We start from the raw sequence: 23,507 nt of genomic DNA on the forward strand, positions 1-23,507 counted from the left end.
ATTTTTTAAAAAATTAGTTCATAGGACAAATACCATATTAATAAACATAACTTGTTTAAGAATGACCAGAGATTTCTGCTTCTGACTTATGCATTTTAAGTGTGAAAAACAGTGATTCTTGTCCTGAATATACTTTTCTAAATCTAAAATTTAGGAAAGTAAAAAGAGTAAATATTTTCAGAAATAAATTTCACAGCTTAATGAACTATTAATGAACTTTATGAAATTGTTGATTTTCAAAATCCCCCTCACACTCTTTCCAAATCCTTTTTCTCAGATGGCATTACAAATCCCAGACCTATTTTTTTTCCATGAAATGTGCTTTCATTCCATATCTTCATTGTATTTGTGGAATTGTCTATATGTTAAACACATAGGTGTCCTAATCCTTTGCCTCTCACACCTCCCTGACCTTGGAATATGACATTGTTCTATTCCCTGCCCATGGAATACACTTCCCTGTGCTCACCTCCACATCCATTCCATCTTCCCAAGAAATTCCCACTCTCATTCACCAAAAACTCCCTGTCCATCCTTCCAGCCTTAGCAGAAAGACTATGTCCTCTTGGAAACATTCTCCAGGCAGCCCTGACTCTCCCTTCTCCTGTTTACAGCATCTTTCTCCCAGTCGCATAGCCATCTCCTCATGGACAGGGAGTACATATTTTTATTTCTATTTCCCCAGTGTCTCTCTCAGAGTCTGACATAATAGAAGGTCAGTACATACTCGTATGAATGGATGACTAGATGAATGAATGGCATAAATGAAGAGCACACAGAGTGAGAAGCAATGGAGAACTCTTCATGAATCTCACCCAGAATAGAGGGTTCTCGTAGTTGAAAAGAAGATTTAATAGTCATTATGGGGAACTTTAAGTTTGATGTTTTTAAATAATGGGGAATAATTCTAGATTCTTAAGCAGGATAGTGATATGAAAAAATGTAGCATTTAAAGAAATTTGATCAGGCATCAATAGATTGATAGGCAAAGAATAAAAGCATGAACAGTAAAATGTACTATGAGTGAGTAAACATGTATGATGAGGACTTCTTATAAATGCCTACAAATGGCTATAATGTCAGAAACAGCTGGACAATCAGTACCTTTCTCCAAGGGGTTGACCTCAGCCTGCCCATAAGATGGTAAATTCTAAAAATCCAATAGTAGTTGATTTGATATAGGAATATATTCTTTATATTAGTGCCATTTCTGATTCAGGTAAAGGACTAGAAATCGAATTATCTCCTCCCCAGTTCATGACCTAGAAGCAACTTACAGATAATTATTCAGTTAAATATGCTTGAGTTAGTGCAAGAAGCAGGAAAAAAAGAATGAAATTTGAACATTTTTAAAAGGCTCTTTTAAATGTGACTTTTCAAAGTCCGTTTAAATCTGTAAACACTTGAACCTGCATAGATTTCATTGAGGTTTTTGAAGAATGTATCAGCTTTTCCTGAGTATGAGTAATTTTGTATAAAGTATTAAAGTGTGCAGAATAATATTTTTCTCTCTTTTTTTTTGAACAGCAAAATTTAGAGAGTAACCTCACCAACCTGATCAAGAGGAATACAGAACTGGAGACCCTTTTGGCTAAACTCATTCAAACCTGTCAGCATGTTGAGGTGAGTAGCTCTGTGTGGTACGTTTCTTATGAAAACTGCCAAATCACGGGTTTTTATGCCCTTCCCCTTTATATTTTTAAAACGGGAATCTTTCTAAAATTAGGTCTTCAGCAGAAGCCAAGTATATAAGATGGATGGAATTGGAAGGAACTAGAACCTTAGAGAACCTCTCCCCACCCACTGCTTTGTCCTGCCTCCTACTCCCACTCCAGCCCTCCCTGATGCAGCTTTACTTAGCATTCCTAATATTGTAGATTTTAATCACCCTTACAAAGAATAATTAAAAACAGCACGATTTAAAAGGCACTGTATTGACTGCCGTAACAAATGACCACAAACTTGGACAGTGTAAAGCAACAGAAACTGATTCTCTCGTAGTTCTGGAGGCCAGAGTCTGAAGTCACGGTGTTGGTAGGGCCGTGCTTCCTCTGAAGGCTCTAAGGGAGGACCCTTCCTGCCCCTTCCTACCTTCTAGTGGTTTCAGGAAATTTTTGGAGTTGCTTGGCTTGTAGCTGCAGCATTCTTACCTCTGCCTCTTTCCTAACATGGCCTTCTCCTTGTGTGTCTCTGTGGCTTTGTCCAAATATCCTTCTTCCTACAAGGACACCAGTCATTGGATTAGGGGCCACCCTACTCCAGTATGAACTCAACTTTAATTTGATTCCATCTACAAAGACCCTATTTCCAAATAAGGTCATATTCACAGATACTGGGGGTAAGCCTTGGACATTACTTTTTGGGGGACACAAACAGGTATATATTCAATGCATCTTGGTTGTCAGATATGTCTCCATGAAACTGACAACATGTTGGGATCAAGGGTGCACTGGCAGCAATGACAGCTAGGGCAAGTTGCGGAACCCAGACCTTTCTAACCCTCTGCTTAGAATGGATTCGCTTTGGTCAATGATCTCTCCAGGGAGCATTTTGAGCCTTGTTGATTAAACAACATTGTAAATAACAGTGAAGAAGCATAATGTTTTCATTATTGTAGGGTAAAGTGAATATGTATTATAGGAATAAATGAATGAACAAAATGAAATGATTCGGGTGCTATCTTTTATTTTTATGATGTGATGGCATTTGGTGTTTAGGACAATACAAAGAATGATTTCTCTTTAGTAAAAAAAATTACCTGTGTTTTATGGGGAAATCTTACAAATGCTTTATGGATTGGGTGATTATTTCATTCAATTTCAGCTAGTTACTTCTTAAAGCATTAGTGTCTGGTTTCCATTATGGCCTGTAGTGATTTCAGAACAACTATCTTCCTCCTAATGCAATATTAGTATGGCTTGAATTTACAACATGCTAGCCATCCGAACATGTAAAATTACATTCTATAATGTTCCGTAATTCCCAATGATAGATAGATGTGTCATTCAAGGAATTTATAAGCAGATTTCATTTTTATTTGAAAAGATTAGATATTTAGTTGAAAATCAGGCTTTTAAAATAAAGCTATTACTGAATTGATTGTAGCAGACTTGAAATAGACACATACATGCCATTAGAATATTGTGATAAGATTGCACGGTGACAGATGATTACTAGAATTAGTGGGGTGATCACATTGTAAGGTATAAAAATGTCAAATCACTATATTGAACACTGTAAACCAATAGAACCAATATAAAATATATACCAACTGAAAAAAAGTTATTTTACACAAGGAGTAAAGAATATTCATTCATTTCACTGCTGTTGGTTTTGTATACGTGCTTTGGAATGGAAAATGTTTGTGGGTGAGTAAATTTGGTATTTGGGAAATTTATTCTAGATAAAAACTAAAGAAAATTATAACTAGGAAAACAATAATGATACTAGCAGTACCTCTTTTACATGTCCCCTTATTTATAACTATTAATATTCTCAAAGCATAAGTATAATTTTCTTTTTTTTTTTTTTTAAAGATTTTTATTGGGGAATTGGGGGATGGGAACAGTGCTGGGGACTTGGGGAAAGGGGAACAGACAAGTTGCTGTCGTTTTGTTCTTCAATCTAGTTGTGGAGGATGTTGCTTCACTGGCCCAAGTTGGCACCATCATTGCGCTCTTCTCTGGCGAGGCAGATCAGTCGCCGGCTTCTGGACGGCCGCTCACTGCGGCTGCTGGCCGCTCACGCTGGCTGCTGGCCACACACGGTAGCCCATGGCAATCCACTGCCACAGGGACTGCAGCCCACGCCGTCGCCGGCGACTCATGGCAGCCCAGCTCCAGGTTGAGCTGTTGTTCAGCATCTTAGCTGTGGAGGGCAGTGTCACTGGCCCTCATATGTGGGATCCGAACCGGGGCCCTCTGGCATCCCAAGCAAGTTCTTAACCATCGCGCCACTCGGCCGGCCCATAAGTATAATTTTCAAAAAATTAAGCATCCAATTCTCATATAATTAAATGAGCCTACAATGAAGATTTATTTAACTCATTGATGAAGGAACCAGATGATAAAGCTGGCTTAAAGAAAGAGCAGAAACTGATAACATAGAAACATTAGAGGAGGGAGCTAGTAGGGGAAAAGAGTGCTAGAATAAGAGCTAAATTAGATGCAAAACTGGTTAGTGACCTGAAGTACAATAAAGTCATAACATTTGGGCCAAATAAGTTGTATATCATCAGATTTCTCGAAGTTAGCACTTAACTTCGTAGAGACTAAGCCCTAATCAATAGCGACTAGAAAAATCAAACTGTCACATCCCAGCCCGGAGAGTCAGATGACACTTACTTAGGCTGGCATGCTGGGGTATGCTCTGGAATGATACCAAAAGGGCTTACAGCCATTTTTTACCCTAATTTCCAAGTTTTAGATAATTTAGCTCAGCATGACTCTGCTCTTCCTGCTCTGGACACTGTTGATTTATGAGCTGTGTTCACTAAAAAGATATTTCTGGGTGAGGGTGTAAATTATTGCCTGTGCTCTGTTACTTTGGTTTGTTAAAGTGTCACGCTAGTTTGTTCATTCCATTTAGAGTGTGTGGGGCATCCACTGTGTGTGTGTTGCTCTGTGCTAGGTGCCGAGGACCCTGCCCACAGGGAGCTTATTATCTTGACTAAGACAAGGAGCAACTACGATACATACAAAATAAAAACCGAATTGCTGTAAGAAAGGAATGGATTATATACTTTGGAATTTCAGAGAAGCGAGACATTTCTTCCAGCTGGGGACTGAGGGAGGCAGTGCCCGATCTGAGCCTGCCTTCAAGGGTTGGTAACATTTGGGCATATGGGGCAGGGTGGAGTGAGAGAGGCAACTGCTTACAGGGTAGACCAAGGCTTGGAGATAGAAAAATGAAAATATGTGTACACAAACTGGGGAGGTCATTCTGTAGAAACAGAAGGTGTGTGAGGGGGGATAAGTAAAAACTGGCTTTGGAGAGATGAGAGCTGGATGGACTTTAGTACAGAGGGTGCCAAAAAAATGTATACATATTGTCGACTGGCCAAAAATAACTCTCCCGGAAATCCACCAAAGAACAGTTTATTCAGGAAGAGAAAAGAAACAAAAACCACCACAGTAGTGCGGGAACACACACCTCCAACCGGGGCTCCAGCCGGCTGCCCACGTGAAGAATAGCCCTGGTTCCAAGATGGCTATTCTATTTATTAGCATCCCTCCCCCGGAAGTTACCACAAAGTTTAACAGGAAGTCAGGACTAGAGAGTTAACAAGGGGCCCAGCTCCACCCATAGTCCTCCCAGCTCTATGGTTAAGCATCTTAAGATGGCAGTTCAATATTTTAAGAAAGGAAAAAAAACTATTCAAATTGTAATTCTCAATATATACCAATAACAAAACTTGAATACAAGTCATATGTATACATTTTTTTGGCACCCTCGGTATGGCATCTGAGTTTGAACTTTATTTGGTCTTGATGGTTTAGTGAACGGTTCAAGTAACACAAAGGCCTGTGTAATTTTTACAGTTACAATCGGCATCCCTAACTTTTTTCAGGAAATGGTATTTTGGGTTATTGGGAAAATAATATGGATGTCTTAGTACAAAACAATCACATGTCCAAGGGAAAACATCACAGCACAAGTAAACTCCAAATGGGTAGTGGAATTTGTTAGGCATCGGCATGATAGTCTTTTAAATCCGTGCAGGGGAAAAGAATTTCCTGGTTCACATCCTATGTTCCTAGACTGTATTTCTTCCTTTTCCTCTTCCTGAAGGTACCCTTGTATTCGGGTCTGAGTGTTCCTGGGGAAAATAATCCCCATGCCAGATGAAGCTAAAACACAGCACAGAGGCAACTCTCAATTGTTGTGAATGAAAGCAGTGAGTTCCCACGCAATCCTGAGGAAATGCCACATCCTTCTAAGTCCACACCTCCTTCCTGGGATTCGCTTCTGCTTTTCTTTAGAATGGAAAGAGTTTCAAGGTCTCCCCCAACCCCTATTGTTTTCATAACTTGTTTTTAAAATGAGGGCAAGCAAATGAAATGGCTTTTTGATGGTAAGAACCAAATCTTTTTAGAACTAGACTACAGAGAGTATGAGGCCAAGGCAATTTAGGATGCAGGAGGTAGCAGCATTGAAAGCAATATCAACTGGACTCCCAAGAAATGTCAGTGTAATTTGGTGGCTAGGAATCTAAAACCTCGTGGGCTTTTAGCAACTGGGTTTTGTTTTCTTCAGGAGAAGAAGACAGTAGAAAATTCCCTTGGGATGAGTTTGGAGTCAGTTATAGATGGGGTGTAGGACAAGACTATGAGAACTGATCAAAATTTGCGTCGGCTGCAGAACTTAGCATTTCTACACCAAATATGGACGACTTCTCTTCATCATCTTGTTCTCCTTTTCTTTTAAAAATCAGAGGACCTAGTTTATTAGTTAAGCGAATATGTAGAATCACTGATGTGTCTCAAACTCTCCACACATCTTGAGAATTGAGTTCTTTCACAGGGATTACCATACCTGGACACACAGTAGATGTTTAATTAGGCAATGACCAGTGACCAAGCGACTAAATCCACAGTGAGATGGTAAAGAAAAACTGCAAAAGGGTGACTGATTGCCATAGCAGTTTGCAGAACGTAAGAGCTCAGCTGACCTAACTGTCCTTGCCCGAGCTCATCCTAGAAGGGCATTCTCTAAGCCAACATCCCATCAAAGTCCTGGCACTAGCCCCTTTGGCTTCTCTTGTTCGTTATCACTATTTTTTTTTTAAATTTCTTTTGCAATTGTTTTTCACACTGTTTCTAAACTATTTATTTTATTTTATTTTAATGGAAAGTTTGCTCTCTCACTGGCTTTCTCCAGTTTTTCCAGTGCTAGGTGACTTGTGGAGTGACAAATTTCTTGTAGGTAAATTAAATGCCATTTAATTCAAGTTTTGCTCAGATGTTGGGCTCTGTAAATTGTGAGGGAAGTGGGTGATGTGTTTGGTGGCTTGTAAGAAATGGGAAAATTTGATTTTGGAAAACAGATGGGGCCTCTAAAAAAAACACTTTCAGTCATTCACCAACCCCTAAAGGCATTCAATTGTAAACTTTGAAATACGGGGAAAAATCGCTGGGTTAGAAAGGAAGATGAACTTTTATGTTTAAATTAATTTTGTTATGCAGTTTTATGTCAAAGCATTCTCTCTCTATGGAAACCTCGGCAGTTGCTTCATCTAGAGCCACTGGATGGAGACCAGCATCCAAACACCTTCTGGACAGGTGTCTGATCTTGGATGATGTGTTATCTTGCTAGGGGCCTACTTGAATGTCCAAAGTCGTAATCCATTGTCACGTGTAGATAAGGGTTGGACTCCCACCCATTCGAGACCTTGTGAGAACGCTCTCGGTATAATTAGAGTCAGATTCTGGACCTCATTAAAGGGCATCAGGCAACCCACAGTCATCCATTGCTGTCTGTGTAAATGGCTCTGAAATGATGATAATGTGATAATGCAAATATGGTGGCATTCAGAGACTGAATGACAGTGAGCTACTGTGCTAAAGGCTGATCTTAGGATTCCCAGGACAAAGGAGAAAAGGAGCTCTCGGGCTGCACAGGAATTCATCTTACTCTTGAAAAGATTCATGTTTTGACTCCTGCATATGTATAATGACTATGTATCCAGTTTACTCCAAGTTTGCTAAAACTGACAACTCATGAAACAAATTTCACTTCTCTTGGTGGAGATTAAATTCACTGTTTGTGAAAGTCATCTGTAACACACACTTGAATATCTCCCCTTAGATTCAATGTTCTTGACTTAAAAATTTTTTTGAAAAAAATTTGATCCACAAAGGGCATTGGATCCTGTTACCGTCTTAGGTGTATTCATAAGGGATAATGAGACAAGATCAGTAGAAAGTCTTCCACTATTTTGGAATAAGAGATTAATCTTACTAATAAATGAATATAAGGCTTAGTTAGTTTGATATTACTTTCAGAATAACATTTTCACGTTTCAGCTTTGAAACATTCTTTTAAACATGCTCCAAACCTTTCATTATCTGCTCATCTGTCCAGTTTGGATGGGATGAACTATTGTATCACATTCAGAATCCTCCCAGGAGGCCCATATTGCAGTATGATTGCATGTACATGTCTCTGAAGACAGTCCTTCTGACATATTTGAATTTAGTGATAACAGATTTCCAAGGCTAATAAGACTTAGATGGGAAATAATTGGCCTTAATTGGGGGCCTAGTGGATGAGCAGTAGGAATGAAGAGAGAAAACAGGGTTTTACTGATGTATCTTAATGTGGTTTCTCCCCAGGAATTCTTTATCACACCTCCCCTACACTATCCCACACACAGCTTCCTTGCCTGGAAATACTTAGATGCTTGACTGGAGCAGCAGGAATTTTTCTGGCATGATATACAGAATAATAACAAGAGGCTATAACAAAATTTTTAAATGGCCGTCACAGTTCTAACTCAGCTTGCACATGAGATGGTGGTAGTTGGATGGATCCAGGTGAGAAGGTCAGAGGTGCAAGAGGAATGAGCCCAGGTGAGAAGGTGACTGTCAGGTGGAAGGCTGGGTCCCATTATTGCTCCTGTGCATGCCATTCAGAGACGAGCATGATTCCAACCATCCATCATTTTGTTACTGAACCAACCTCTTTTGTTTCTTAATATCTAGTTTAAATTATTTTTCTCAATAAGTGAATATAAAATTGCTTTTAGTGGTAATAAAGCTGAAATTATCTTTGTTACAGATTCTGAGAGAAAGGGGACACATCATCTTTTACCTTCATTCGAATGACTTCTCTTTTTAATTGCTGAATGTTATAGGGAAAACTGAAGAGCTTTGTTCTAATTTTGAAATTCCCCAGCAAAATAATTGAGTCATGCATATGAAATGTTCATTAACAAGCGCACAATTGTAGCACTGGTTATTTTTGTTTGGAACAGAAAGATGAAATTTTAAATTCAGCTATTTAAAAAGCCTGAGGCTACCGCTGAATGTAAAGGGCTTTCAGTGAGGAGCAGCACAAATAAAGATTTTTACAACCATGTGAGGTAACTTCCCAGCCTAGAAATTTATGATAGAGCTTTTACTATGCTTTTAAGTATTTTCACTAGATATAGCATCAAGTTCATATATGAGGTGATGAAAACTATCATAGTAGCCTAATTCTCTGAGTAGGCAAGCTCCTTATCGAGCTGTGATAAAGTTGAAAGAAGCCTTCCATCTATTTATAGTTTGGGAAGATGGTGCCTCGCACATCCTTGCAGGTGTTAGAAGGAGATGATTACTGTATCAAGTGGTTACAGGTACAAGCCTGTAGTGCAGAGAAAGCAAAAGTGGTAGGACTTACGCAAACGTCCACAACAAAAAATGACCAGGCTCCTGCTATTACTTCCTGGTTTAATTAGCCCAGTAGCCTTTTGAGGTAACTGTCGTTCAGATGACCACAGGAATGTGACTTGAAGCCCAATATAACAGGAATCAGCCAGTAAAGAAATGGATTCAACGCAATCAAGTAGTAAAGCAACTGGAGTGGTTACTGGACATTAGCTGCCCAAACTGGGTGATAGAATTGAAAGAGATGATTAAAAAAGTTTTATTCCTAGGGGAATTCTCATGGCAAGAAACAATCCCATGTGCTGGGGAACTGGAAACCCTGTCCAACCCACCATAACAGGGCTCCTATGAGTACACATCTGTGGCACCAGTCAAACCAATGAGCCTTCAGGTCTTGTGGATTATTCTCAAATCTTTGGCCATTAATCCTTGACCTGGTAACCTCAACTTCTTTGAAGTGATCAGTGTGATTCCTTTAGCAAATGAAATTCTTTTTCTCCTCCTTCCCAAGAAGTCTGAGAATTATGTATAAAGATAAAGACCTAAATAATAGCCATAGAGTCAATATTTTGTTTCAATTTAGGACTAAAACATGTTTGTATTTTAAGGGTTTGTAGTATTTAAAGGAATATGACATATTACAGAAATTTGACAGGTTAGCTTTGAGATTCCAATCTGAAACAAGTAATTTATTTAGACCTGTGATTTTAAGTTGTAAGCATAAAATTGTTTCAAACCAAAATGGTAATGTTCAAGAGAACTTGAGCTTTACTACATTCGTAAGTTTAATTTATTAGATTTCTAAGAGCTACTTAAGGACTTGGGAAGGTTTACCTTGTTAGGGTTTTGTTTTTACCCCATTAGGCATTTAAAGTACTTACAAAGTAAACTGAATATGTTACACTTGTAAATGCAGTTTAAAATGTTACAGGAATTTGGTGATAAAAATCTGAATAATGATTACACATGGGGGTGAGAACTGACTGGAAGAGGGGCTGGAGGGTACTTTCTGGGGCGATGGAAAGAAATACTTTATATCTTGGTTAAGCTGAATATTAAGCTGTTGGTTATGCGGGTTATCAAAATCTATTGAATTGTCCCTTAAGAATTATGCATTTCCTTGTATGTAAATTTTACCTCAATTAAAAAATCTTACAGGCACTTAACCAACTAATTTATAGATGGACTTGATTGTTTAATAGAGTTGAGTCTGTTCAATTTGAGTTAATCAAACATTGATTCAAGGACCCCTGAGAGTGATTATTCTTGGTTTTATAAAATTTCTTGGATTTATGAGTAGATTAATGAGATTCATAATGTAAAAGCTTAAGGACAATTACATAGTGATTTGTTAATATAGATACAGTCCTTGGGCAAAAATCCTCATGGTCTTTAAGTGCATGTCTATTCCCTCTCCTAGTTGGTCGGACTCCTTGAAAAGCAGGACAGTATCTTTCCCGAGTGTCTCCTGCATTGAACTCACAGCACATGGCTATTGATGAGGCAGAGAGTCCAACTGCCTCCTTCTGTTCTTCCTCTTTCACTAGCACATTTACTTAGATCAACATGTCAGATAAATTCTCATCCTGAAGGACAGAAAGGACCCTCCTTGGGAAGACTGTACACAGGATAGTGTTCCTATGATGGCAGATGTCAGCAGCCACAGATCCCTGGAGGCAGTAGCAGATCGGTGATGCACACAGGGAGCTTTACCCAGCGTGAAGGTGCTGTGACTGGATGAGGGTTAAGAGGATGGGCTGGCAGAGGGAAGCCAAGAATGACAGCGCTGTCTGTTGGGCCATTGGTGAGCCCTCGAGGGAGGTCACAGTGGGTCTTTCCCATGCCCTCATCGTAAACCTATCTTTTTCGTTTTGATTCTCTGGGATTCCCTTTCTATCCCTTCTTCTTTACAAAAGAAAAAATGACCAAATAGCCACTTTGAATCAAGTTGGGGAAAACACTTTTAAATGTTGCCACATGTGTAGGTTGGCTAGTCACCCTAGGTCTAAAGATGGCTTATAGAGTGACGTTTTCAATATCAGACTCTCTTGATCCCCAAACACACATTCTCTCCCTCTCTCTCTCTCTCTCTCTCTCTCTCTCTCTCTCTCTCTCTCTCTCTCTCTCTCAGTCAGCAACTTATATCTGAATTCTATGGTCTTTCCTCTTCTCTTCTAGACCAGGCGATACTCACTTTTCACTGTCCTTATGGCAAAGCCCATCTTGTACAGCAACAGTGCTGTCCCACTTCCCTCCCATGCCCCTCCTACCACCCTCATAATTTTCACCAGCACCAGCACCACAATTTTAGAAGAAAACCCTAGGAGAGCAAGTAAGCATGGATAGCTTCAAAGAGAGCTAGTACAGGCCCACTAGGTCAAAGACACAAAGGGAGTCAATGAGAAGAAGGTGAGGTCGGGGAAAGACTGCCTCTCTCCAAAGTTAAGCCTCCCAATTCACCTTTTGGCCATAGCCGGGCTCTTCTGTGAGATCAGCCCTGGCCTGCTTTCTGCAATTGACCCCAGCAGGGCTTTGCACAAGAGACAGTAAGATACAACTGGCTCTGATGTTTCTCTCTCCACTCCCAGATGACCAATTCAAGATACATGCTCACTGTACCCTGCATATTGTTGTAACTCTTGGCTGTCCTACAGACATGCTCTTGCTTTCCTCTGCTCTGGTGCCTTTCTCACCTTCCTCACCCTTGGGTTTCCCAACTCTCTTCTTACTTGCTCTGATCTCCAAGAAAAACCAACAGTCCTACTTCTATATTCATCAGCAAACTTTCCCTAGCTACTGACACACACCAATGCCCCATTTCTGAAACCCTCTGGAACCACCCTGTCCAATTGAAGCATAACGGGAACCACATATCTAATTTAAAATTTCCAGGGAACCACATTTTTTAAAAAGTAAAAACAAATAAGTAAAATTAATTATACTACTACATTTTTTGACCCAGTGCATTCAGAACATTATCATTTCAACATGTAATCAATACAAAAATGACTAATGTAGGCATTTTATACTCACAGCACATCTCAATTCAGACTAGCCATATTCCAAGTGCTCAAAACCCACACATGGCTTATTGATTTTAGAACTGGACATTTGCACCTCTTATTTCCCTTCAGTATTTTCACGCATTCTTCTACCTCCCTCCTCTCTGGCAACTATCAGTTTGTTCTGTTTCTATGAGTCCAGTTTTCTTTTGTCTTATTTGTTCATTTGTTTTGTTTTGTTTTGTTTTAGATTCTACATATGTGAACTCATGTAGTATTTGCCTTTTTCTAACTTATTTCACTTAGCATAATACCCTTTGGGTCCATCCATGTTGTCGCAAATGGCAAGATTTCATTCTTTTTTTATGGCTGAGTAATATTCCATTGGGCATACACACACACACACACACACACACATACCATGGAGATGTAGTCAATAATATTATAATAACTTTGCACCATGACAAATGGTTACTGGACTTAGTGTGGTGACCACACCATAAGTTATATAAATGTCAAATCACAATGTAGCACACCTGAAACTAATATAATATTGTATGCCAACTATACTTTAATAAAAAAATTGTTTTAATCCACAGGTGGCTAGTAGCTGCCATATTGGACCACATAGCTATAGAACTTCTGCAGTCTGTGTTTTAGCAGTTGATTATGTGTGCAGTTGGCTTCCATGTTTGCTAATTGTTCTCTAGTCAAGTCATTCTCTCTAGAGGGCCAAGTCCTGTTTCTACCACAGGCCCTAATGTGCTGCTTTTCACATTATGGGCACTCAACAAGTCTCCAGGATTGCTTCCTATATTGTCACCGGTACACCAGTAACATCCTCCTCCTTCATAGAGAAATAAGAGCATCCTCGTTTCGTTTCACTTTCATTCCTCAGCTACTAAAGCTATTGCAGAGCTCTGGAGCCCAGTAACTTTAGCCACCTGCACTTAAGTGGAGAAGGAAGTCAAACTTGACACTGAGAAGCAGGGACTGCATCACAAGTTTAGTTTGCTGGCAGAAACGTAATAAGCACTGAATTAAGATTTGTGTGGTTCCCAGTTTGACAAATAGAGTTTGCATGGGGAGAGTGTTGGCTTGTTTCTTTTGGGTGCAAAATGTTTCTTCGTTTAGCGTGTGATCTGAAAATAATGATGCCAAATGGATGATATCCTAAAGGAATGTGGTTTCTTTCACATCTCAGACATAGCCTCAAGCTAATCTTAAGGAAAGGGTGGGTGCCTGGGTAAACAATGCCAACAAGCGCCCATGTAAAGAGGACACATACCAGTGCTCACCTGGAGTCAAGCCCTGGCTACTTAAACAAAGGACGGCTTTAATTTTTTGCAGAGTGAAGTATTTTTTTCCTTCTGTTTTCCATGAAATGGCCTTAAAGAATTCGTCTTGTTTGTGGTCTCCAAAAAATTAGAACTATGCCCATGAGGCCAGCCTTTAAAGGTTCTATTAAGCAATAAGAAGCCTTTGTTCTTGGTAATAAAATTAAAGCAAGCAGTGTTTCCATGACCTGGCAGGATGCCGGCTCCCTGCCACCCCCTGATCCGGACAGTCATAAAGAGAGCATGCTGTTTCCCAGGTAGAAAGGTGAGAAGGCAACACCTGTCAGGTTTGTATGTAGAAATATAGTTGACCTTTCAGATAATGGAATAATCCCTAACTCAAGGGTTTTCTTTTTTAATTCAGTTTTACTGCAGAAACGGTACATATTGAGGCTTAAATCTAGAAGGCCACTGTTTTAGAAAGACAATAATTTCACAGTGAGTTGAAGTGATGGAAAAGCGCTAAGATAAAGAAATGTATATATTTCAGTCAGACTCACTAGGCTTTATGTATTTTCTTTTCCAGGCAACTTTGCCTGCTGTTGCTCAGATTTAGACCCATTTGTGGTCAGTTGCAAATGAATGTTTGTGGGTAGATTGTGGCCCCGTCAGGAGTGACCAAGGTTAGGATAGAGAGCACTGTCAGATGCAAACTCTGTTCAGCCCTGCGATTAGTCCTAAGTCATTGGAGCTATAGAACACACTGGCCGGATGTGACCCCAGTGCCCTCTGACCTCCACTAGAGCCCTTAAGAAATGTCCAGATTGTAGTCCCCTCTAACATAAATGCTCCTATCTGTACCTGTCAGTGCCATCCCACGGAGCCAGTATGTCCCCTGGGCTGAGAGCTTGTAGCTGCAAGCGAGCTAAGACTCTGCCTGGGGGCCTTTTCTGCCCCCCTCCCCCAGTTAATTCCAGAGGAGTTAAAGTTAATGCCCATCCACCGCCAACGGCCTTCAACCAGCCACTGATGGGAGATATTAGATAAACACCATTCTCCCCATTAGCTGGAATGTTCTGCACCATTTCCCAAAGTTACCCATTGGGATTTATCTCCAGTTGCCCACAGTGGTCACGGTAAGGCACACTTCACTGGCTTCATACCTTTCCTTATCTCACTTCCCCACCCCACTACTAGTGTTTCCTGGCAACAACTTGTTCTTCCATCCTAGTCTCATGCCCTGCTCCGAGAACAGAATTCGAAGGCCTTCTCTAAAATGGAATGATAGCACAAACCCCCTTCCCCCAGCATGAGCATAGCTCACATGTTTCATTTCCCTCAACTCACCTCTCTTGCACTGTACTTGAATGAATGTGAATATTAAACATTGGGCATCAAAGATAGTGAAAAATCAGCCTACCAGCTTCTGTTGGTATCCTAGAGTGACAACAACCAGGCAAGAGGTTTCATAGATGTCACTTGTGGAAGCATCAGAAAGATAGATCAGAACTTAATATTTTCCAGTTGTACTTCCAAGTGCAAGTCTTAACAGTGATATAATCAAGTGTATTTCACTCAGTGTAAAAAATACCAAAGAGCAGGGATCCAGGCCTCACTTTTCATAACTTTGCAGGGGAGCAGATGGCATGTATACCTGAGTAACTCAAGCCTGAATAGGAGCCCAACTTTGTATTTTTCCAGTACCTCTCTATTCAGGAATCATGGCAAACAACTAAAAAGAATGCCACTTAATGAGAAATGGCATGTAAGACTGAAAATGAGTAATGGAAGGTCATAGGATAGAAGCTTCCTCTTTCCATTAGAAATGACTTCCCTTCCCTGAAATGCATCACCTCCATCCTCTTCTGTAAGTTATTTTTTAGCTTCTGACCACAATGTCTAAAGGCAAATTTTTGTCACATACACATGTTGACAATTATTTGGTCCAAAGTATAACTTTTCAGAAACTTTATGAAAAAGACTTGATAGAGACAAGTGCCCATGACAGAGACAAATGCCCATGACAGGTTAATTTTCTCCTGTGTGCCCAACCCAAACGGAAGGGTGTGGAGTATTTGTTTTATAAAGTGTGTAATTAATAAGAGAAAGGAAGGGAGGAGTTTATTGCTTTTGAATGAATTATGAGCAATACCTTCCATTCTGCTGTTGCTTTTTGGAACTGCTTTGAACAGAGTTACCATTAAATACATTTTTTTTTTTTAGCTGAGCCATCCTGCTACCTGTTGGCAGCTCAGCGGCTGCTCAGCTCGGGCTGGACTTGAACTGCTGTTGCTCAGAGCTCAAACTCTTGAGTGAGCTCTTAACCAACTGAGCCACTCAGCCGGCCCTAGTTACCATTAAATACAAAAAGAAAAGTCTGTGGCATTAATGGCAAGAATGTAAGATAGAAGTCAATTGAGGGTACTCTGATAAAAACATCCCGGGAAGAGCAGCATTTATTACAACTGCGACAGAAGTCAGCAGGACATCACGGGGAAAGTAAAAGCCATACTGCAAGTATATTATCATTTTCAAATTGAAATCCTATGAATTCAGTCTTTACAACTCTTCATGACTTGAGGGAAGAAAACTAATATTTATCAGGGCCGGCTGAGTGGCTCAGTTGGTTAAGAGCTCGCTCAAGAGTTTGAGCTCTGAGCAACAGTGGTTCGAGTCCTGGCCCAAGCTGAGCAGCCGCTGAGCTGCCAACAGGTGGCAGGATGGCTCAGCTAAAAAAAAAACCAAAAAAAAAAACCCCTAATATTTATCAAGTATCTACTACGTGCCAGATAGTTTCAGGTATTTTCATGGGAAGTATGCAAATGAGGAAACATTCTCACAGGAATGCAACACGTTTTTCACACCTGCAGCTTTTTTACTGCAAAGTCCATGATCTTTTCCCCTGTGCTAGAGGTGGCTAAATTATGACCCTCGAGCCAAATCTGACTCACCTGTTTTCTTAAGTAAAGCTTTATTGGAACACAGCCACACCCATTTGATTGCATATTGTCAATGACTGCTTTCTTATCACAACAGTAGCATGGCGTCATTACAACAGAGACCATATGGTCCACAAAGCTTCAAACTTTTAGGCATTAGCAGTGGCATTCTTGTCGGACAGTTTTATCGTATTGTTATAGTTGTGTTTCATTTATCAGAAAAGTTTTATTGCCCGGCATTCCCATTTTTAATAGCATCTCGCTTCCTTGTCTAACATTCAAGCTTCACACAGTCTTAGCAACCTCAAGAAAAGAGGATTTATCATGAGGTTCCTGGGAACTGTGTTTTGATCTCATAGCAGAAATATAGCAAAAGCCCATCTGGATAGTTAATTGATTTGTGGAACTGGTCTCCTCGGGGCCAAATCGTTTTCCACCACATCACTCTGTGATAAAGGCCGGATTACATGTAGTGTCTGTCTATACCATTACTAGTGTGACTTCTCACCAAAAGCACTTCAGGAGAGCCTTCCATGTTTTATTTTCCTGAAAAGCCTTTCATGGGATTTAAAAAGTTTTCATCAACAATGTTCAATATTAAATTAACTTAGTGAATATTAAAAAATAGTGTCCTATACTTCGGCTTCCCCTCCAAAGATAGGGACCCTGGGAACTTGGCCATTCTTCTCTCTCTCATCTGCTTGAACTAGGTCCACAAATATTTGACTTCAGTGTGAGAGGGTTTCAGGGTGAAGATTACATATAAACATATTAGATGAATTACAGTAATACGCTCTGCTCTTACTCATTTCTGCTTGGCTCCGTTTTATATACAAACTCAAGTATTAGAGTCCCTTTCATTGTTCCTTCTGGCAGCTCTGTCTAACTTCTGCCTCGGGGTCTGGAATGTTCATCACAGCTGCCTTTGGCAATAAAACCCGTCAGATCCTCATATTTCTCTTTGCACCTGGTCAGCAGTCCACGGCAGGGCATAGAGCCCACTTGCATACAGACTTCCCCTGCACCCTCATCTTCCTGACCAAAAGTCCAGCTTATCCACAGCTCAGCTGTGTTTCAGTTTCTCCAGCCCCGGGCAGGTTGGAATTAAGTCCTCCAGTGTTTTTTGTTTTTTATTTTTGAGTGAGATGGGATTGTTATGGACATTATAACATATAACAATATGAAATAATAGTGTTGTTCAAATGTAATAACACAAACCCCAGTGTGGTAGGGGGCTCTCCTGGGCTGCACAGGTCCAGGAGCACCATTCTCATGGAATTCAAAGTGAATGATGGCTTCTGGAATTGTGCAATGCCAGCGCCCCTCTTTCGTCAACACCCTGAAATAAAATTTCCTTTCTCCAACACTTCGGGATTATCTTCTCCTAAACTCACTTCAGTGTTTCCATCTGTATATGAATAGGAAGTGATCTGTCAAGTCAGCAGATCCTTTTCACAAGAGAAATTAAAAGGTTTTATCCTGAAAATCTCAGGATGGCTACCTCATTTTAACAAAGCATTGCAAAATAAGAAAATGAGGATTTCTAAAATGCATATTAATAAGCTCAATTTCACTGCGAGAACTAGCCAGGTATTTTTTCCCTGTTTATGGTACCTTCTAAGAGTTCCATAAAATGTTTCTAAAGATGTTAAGGCCACACATGACTGAAATTTAATGATATTTATACTCTGCACTGAACATCTCATTTTGCAGTTGAATACAAGTCAAATGAAACAGAGCAAGATTTTAGAAATACTTAGAAACTGTTTACAGACTGCTAAAGAACATTTCACAGACACGTAGTCCAATTTTTAGTGTGTGTATGCAATTAAATCCCTTTAATGTTTGTACATATATGACAAGAACAAAATAATAAATTGTCTGCTTCACCTCACCCCTTCTGTGAAATACTGTAACTCTATTATACCATAAAACTTAGCAGTGGGACTTTTTACTGGGCATTGCTAATCAAGCACTCTGGAGAAAACAGCCAAGCCATTTATGTCATCATTAACTAATCTGGGGAATGAGTACGTGTAACTGCATTTCTCGGAAAGGCAGATAAACTGTGCTCCCAGTGGCAACTTACACAGGACTGCAACTGAGCATTGGGATCTGAGTTGAGAGTCAATGTGGCCAAATGGCCCTCGGTGCTGAATTGGATCTCAAGGTCAGGAGGGAAGACCATGAGTGTTGACCTTCTACGTTCACTAAATTATCCAACTTTCTAATTTCTCTTTCATTAGGCTGGAACAGGAGGAGAAAGTCGGTCTGTCAAAGAAAAGCAGCAAAATTACCCTAGAAATAGGAGAGAGTGGATTAGCTAGCCACTCCCTACAAGCAAGACTGATCTGTGTCTAATTTACATAATTTCCCTTCCCATTCTACCCTTCCTGCTCCCCAAATAAGAACAGTTATGGACACACTAGATTATTCACGGTACTTATGTTCTATAAAGTCTCCAGGAACACTAATGCTAAACCATTGCTCTTAGGAGAAATACACACACACACGCACACACCCCTCACATAGATTACAATCCCCAATCCTAAAAGCAAGTCATCCTGGTAGATTCTATTTTCTTTATTTCATAAAAGATAAAAGGAGGTCCTGAAGGGTTAAGCCACTTGCCTGAGGCTGCCCCACTAACAGATGTTGGAAATGGGACTCCAACCCCGTGCCACTGGCCCCAGAGGCAGCACTGCCTGCACTGCCCTGCAGTGGCCTTATTGTCTCCATCCTCTGGCTAGAGGAGAGCTGAAACAGGAAGGCAGAGCGCGTCCTTGTTTAACCTCAGCTGCGTGCTCGTAGGGTGACCCAGATCTTCCGATGCTCTGAGCACATCTGCAAGTCATGTGAAAAGGCCATAAATATGGATTCGGGGATTGCAAATTCATTTTTAAAATTTTACCAGGTCGGCAAATCTGCAAATGCAGAATCTGTGAATGATGAGGATAGACTGTAATTTGTGAGGAGCTAGAGTCTGTTAAAAGCAGAGAGAGTCAGGAGTGCTTGTAAACACCCTTTCCACATCTTTTAGCTGCTTCCTTTTTGTCCCTCGAGAGACTTGTCTGAGAATTTTTGTCTGACCACCAATAGAAAGGACCCTACTCTCCCCCATGTTCATTAAGAGGGTACATTACCGTCTTTCAGTTCCTTTATCATTTTCATGATCTGAAGTCTGTATTTCTTCATTGAGTTGTTCAGCCTGTTCCTCTATGCTTCTATGTAAACCCTGTGATAAGGAGAACTTGGTCTCTCTTGGAGCCCACTGTATGCTCAGCACTTGGAACGCTGTCTGATACACTGTGGGAACCCAGAAGCTCTTTATTCAAATGAGCAAATGAGTGGCTAGGTGAAAGAATCAATAGTTGTATCAGCTCTTTCAAAGTGAAGGCCACAAGTGTTTTATAAGAGCAGCCATGACATCGGCTATGGCCCTTGCAGCCTCAAGAAGGTGTTAGGGCCTTACAAACATGATAACAACTCCCAAAAGAAGAAAGAAATTCTGAAAGAATTGAGATGGGATATAGCTTTAGAAGAATGAATTTAGAGTATTTTTCAAAGAGATGAAGTTAGTACTAAGGACTAGAAGACAGTGGGGAGGAGAAAATGAGGCATTTCCAGATGGGAAAGGCAGCTGTGCCTCCAGATGGAGAGAAGAAGCATGCCCCGGGCATGGATGAGGCCAAGGCAAGTGAATGAGCTTCTCCTCCTGAATGGCTGAAGTGATGTTTACTCATGAGTATAATTGAAATGAGAAAACAGAGTAGCAGCGAGGAGCCTGGCATGAGAAAAGGGCTCAATTTTAAGCTATATTTTGTCCTGCCATGTCAAGGGCTCTGAAGGATAAGTGCCCCGTCTCCACTGCCGTCCAGAGTGGCATACAGAGTCACCTACCACTGGCCATCATTCCTAATTATCTCCATCCCACTCTTGTCTTTAGGTTAGGGGCCAAAAAGGAGACTTAAGACACGAAGGTGGAAGGAAGGGTAGGTCTATCAATGTAGGTTTAGGGGTTGTTTCTTTCAGCCTTAGATTGGCCCTACTCAAAGCACGTCCCTCAGCCTTAGCGATTTCTGAATCAAAACGTGAATCAGAAATGAAAGCCAAAATAATAACCCAGGGGCTGCCAGCTTCCAAACTAAACCTGGCATCTAGAAACACCTGAACATACTGCAACTAACCAATAAACCCTGCCATGTTTGAATTAATAGCCCATATAAGAAATTAAGTCCAATCAAATCATTAACTTTCTTTAAAGTGACATATGAAACAGCAAAACTGTGGAAAACTTCTTTGTAGTAGAAGAATTTTAGAAATATAGGATAGCATTCAACTTATTTTATTGTACCTTTTGGAATATAAGAATGCTAGAGTTACAAAAATTTGGAAGCTTCATCAAAGTAGAAAAAGAGATTCAACTTTCCTGGTTTCAAAGGAGAGTCAACTCTGTATTCTTTGAAAGATCTAAGGAAAATAGTTGGCCTAAAATGAACAGATCATGTTTCCAAATTTCTGGGAATTTATAATTTGGGGTGATGGTGGTTGTGGTATGAACTTTCTCAAAACATATTTGGCTCAACAAAGTAGATCTCAGTCCACTTTTTTGTAAAACAAATCTATCCATTGTAAATATCAAATAGTCAGAATTTGGATTAAATTTAACCCATATTACAATAGCAACCGGGACACTTTTCCTACCATAGAGTAAACCAAATCCCAGTGATTTTGAGAGTGAAATGGATCCCAAACAAAATCAGTCTATCAACGAAACTACTTCTCAATGCAGACGGCACTACCTCAGATTTGTCCATGGCTTCATAATGTTAGTTGTTTTCTCACATATTATTTCATGTATTTACCACAATTATCTACGTGGCTGAAAGAGCAGATATTATTCACCTCATTTTACAAAGTAGGAAACTTAGAAATGTGAATATTCCTTGACTTTCCTAATTCCATCGTATGAGTAGAGCTACTACTAATACTACTCCACACCACATCTCGTGACACCTACTCTAGGATTACTCATGGGGTCTCATCAGGTTTACTCAGAACCAGAATATCTGTAAGCACAGACTATGTTTGCAACATCAAAACCTGAGGACCTCACAATATGGTCAATTGATTTTTGACAGAAGTGCTAAGACACTTCAATGGAGGAAAGAATAGTCTTTTCAACAAATGGTGCTTAGACAACTGGATATCCAAAGTAAAAGAATAAAGTTGGACTCCTACTTCACATCATACATAAAACTTAACTCAAAATGGCTCATAGGCCTAAATGTAAGAGAGAGACTTGTAGAGAAAGACAGGCATAGATGTTCATGCTCTTCAATTAGGTTTCTTAGCTACGACACCAAAACCACAAATGACAATAGAAAAATAGATACATTGGACTTTATCAAGATAAAAGCTTTTTGTGCTTCAAAGGGCACCAACAAGAAAATGAAAAAACAAACCACAAAATGGGAGAAAACATTTGCAAATCACACATCCGATAATAACAGACTTGATGAATATATAAAGAAACCATACAATTCAATAATTAGAAGACAAATGACTCAATTACAAAATAAACAAAGGATCTGGATAGTAATATCTCCAAATTAGATGTACAAATGGCCATCAAGCACATGAAAAGATGCTTAACACCTCTAGCCATCATGGAAACACAAATCAAAACCACAATGAGATAACACTTCAGATCCATTAGGATGATTTTTTTTTAAAAGACAATATCAAGTGTTGACAAGGATGTGGAGAAATTGGAAGCTTTATATACTTGCTGGAATATAAAATGATGCAGCCACTTTGGAAAACAGTTTGGAAGTTCCTCAAAAAGTTAAACATAGAGTTGACATGTGACCCAATAATTCCACTCCAGTACTCAAGAAGAATGAATACATATGTGCACACAAAAATTTATACATGAATGCTCATAACAATAGTATTTATAATAACCAAAAATAGAAATAACTCAAAAGTCCATCTACTAAAGAATGCATAAACAAAATGTGGTATATCTCTAAAATGGAATGTTATTTGGCATAAAAAGGAATGAAGTACTGACACAGCTACAACATGGGAGAATCTTGAAAACATTATGCTAAGTGAATAAGCCAAACAAAAAAGACCACATATTGTTTGACTCCATTAATATGAAATGTCCAGAAAAGACAAATCCATAAAGACACAGAACATAGATTAGTGGTTCCCTAAGACTGAAGGTGGGTGGGTAGTGAGAATGTGGAGTTACTGCAAATGGGTATGGGGTTTCTTTTGGGAATGTTGAAAATGTTCTAAAATTAGATTGTGATGACGATTGTACACTAAAACCTTAAAGCTATATACTTTATAAATGGATGAATTTTATAATATGGAAATATACAAATATCCAACAATGCTGTAAAAAAACACAGCACCCTCCCCCATAGGATTCCATAGGATATAATTTTGTGTTTATACAGTCCTAGAAAACTAATAAATGCAACACCTGCCTATGGAGTGCTTATGGTATATCATGATAGCTACTTGCTTCATTACATTTTACCTTAGCTCTTCTTGGAAGGTCATTTTCCCTAACCATTCATTCAACAAATAGTTTTTGAATGCTGAGTCTGTGCCAGATGGGACGCTGGGTGCTTGGGACAGATGCCTCTTTAAATCCAGCAGCCAAAGGGCCCCGCCCTTATGGAGCTTGCGTTCCACTCGGTTTCTCTGACTCGATTGCTCTAGTACAGCTTACTTCTTAGGGCTTATTCTGGGAGGTACCGTATTTGCCGGCGTATAAGACGACTGGGCGTATAAGACGAACCCCTAACATTTCCACTCAAAATACAGAGTTTGTTATATGGTCGGCTGTGTGCGATTTTGCGAGTGTGGTAAAATCGCATAACAGCAAAATCGCATAACAGC

At 39.8% G+C, this 23,507-nt stretch overlaps 1 protein-coding gene across 7 annotated transcripts in view; it reads left to right on the top strand.

Annotated features, from left to right (window-relative positions):
* MID1 (midline 1) overlaps window positions 1-23,507 on the top strand; it is a 332,661-nt gene that overhangs the window by 266,806 nt on the left and 42,348 nt on the right. For all 7 annotated transcript variants that reach the window (XM_019651230.1, XM_019651228.1, XM_019651229.1 and 4 more), the window contains exon 3: window positions 1,528-1,623. In XM_019651230.1, coding sequence (XP_019506775.1) covers window positions 1,528-1,623 — 96 coding nt within the window. The remainder of the gene's footprint in view (window positions 1-1,527; window positions 1,624-23,507) is intronic.

This window comes from Hipposideros armiger, unplaced genomic scaffold (genome assembly GCF_001890085.2).
Source record: "Hipposideros armiger isolate ML-2016 unplaced genomic scaffold, ASM189008v1 scaffold_155, whole genome shotgun sequence".
Classification (NCBI taxonomy): domain Eukaryota; kingdom Metazoa; phylum Chordata; class Mammalia; order Chiroptera; family Hipposideridae; genus Hipposideros; species Hipposideros armiger.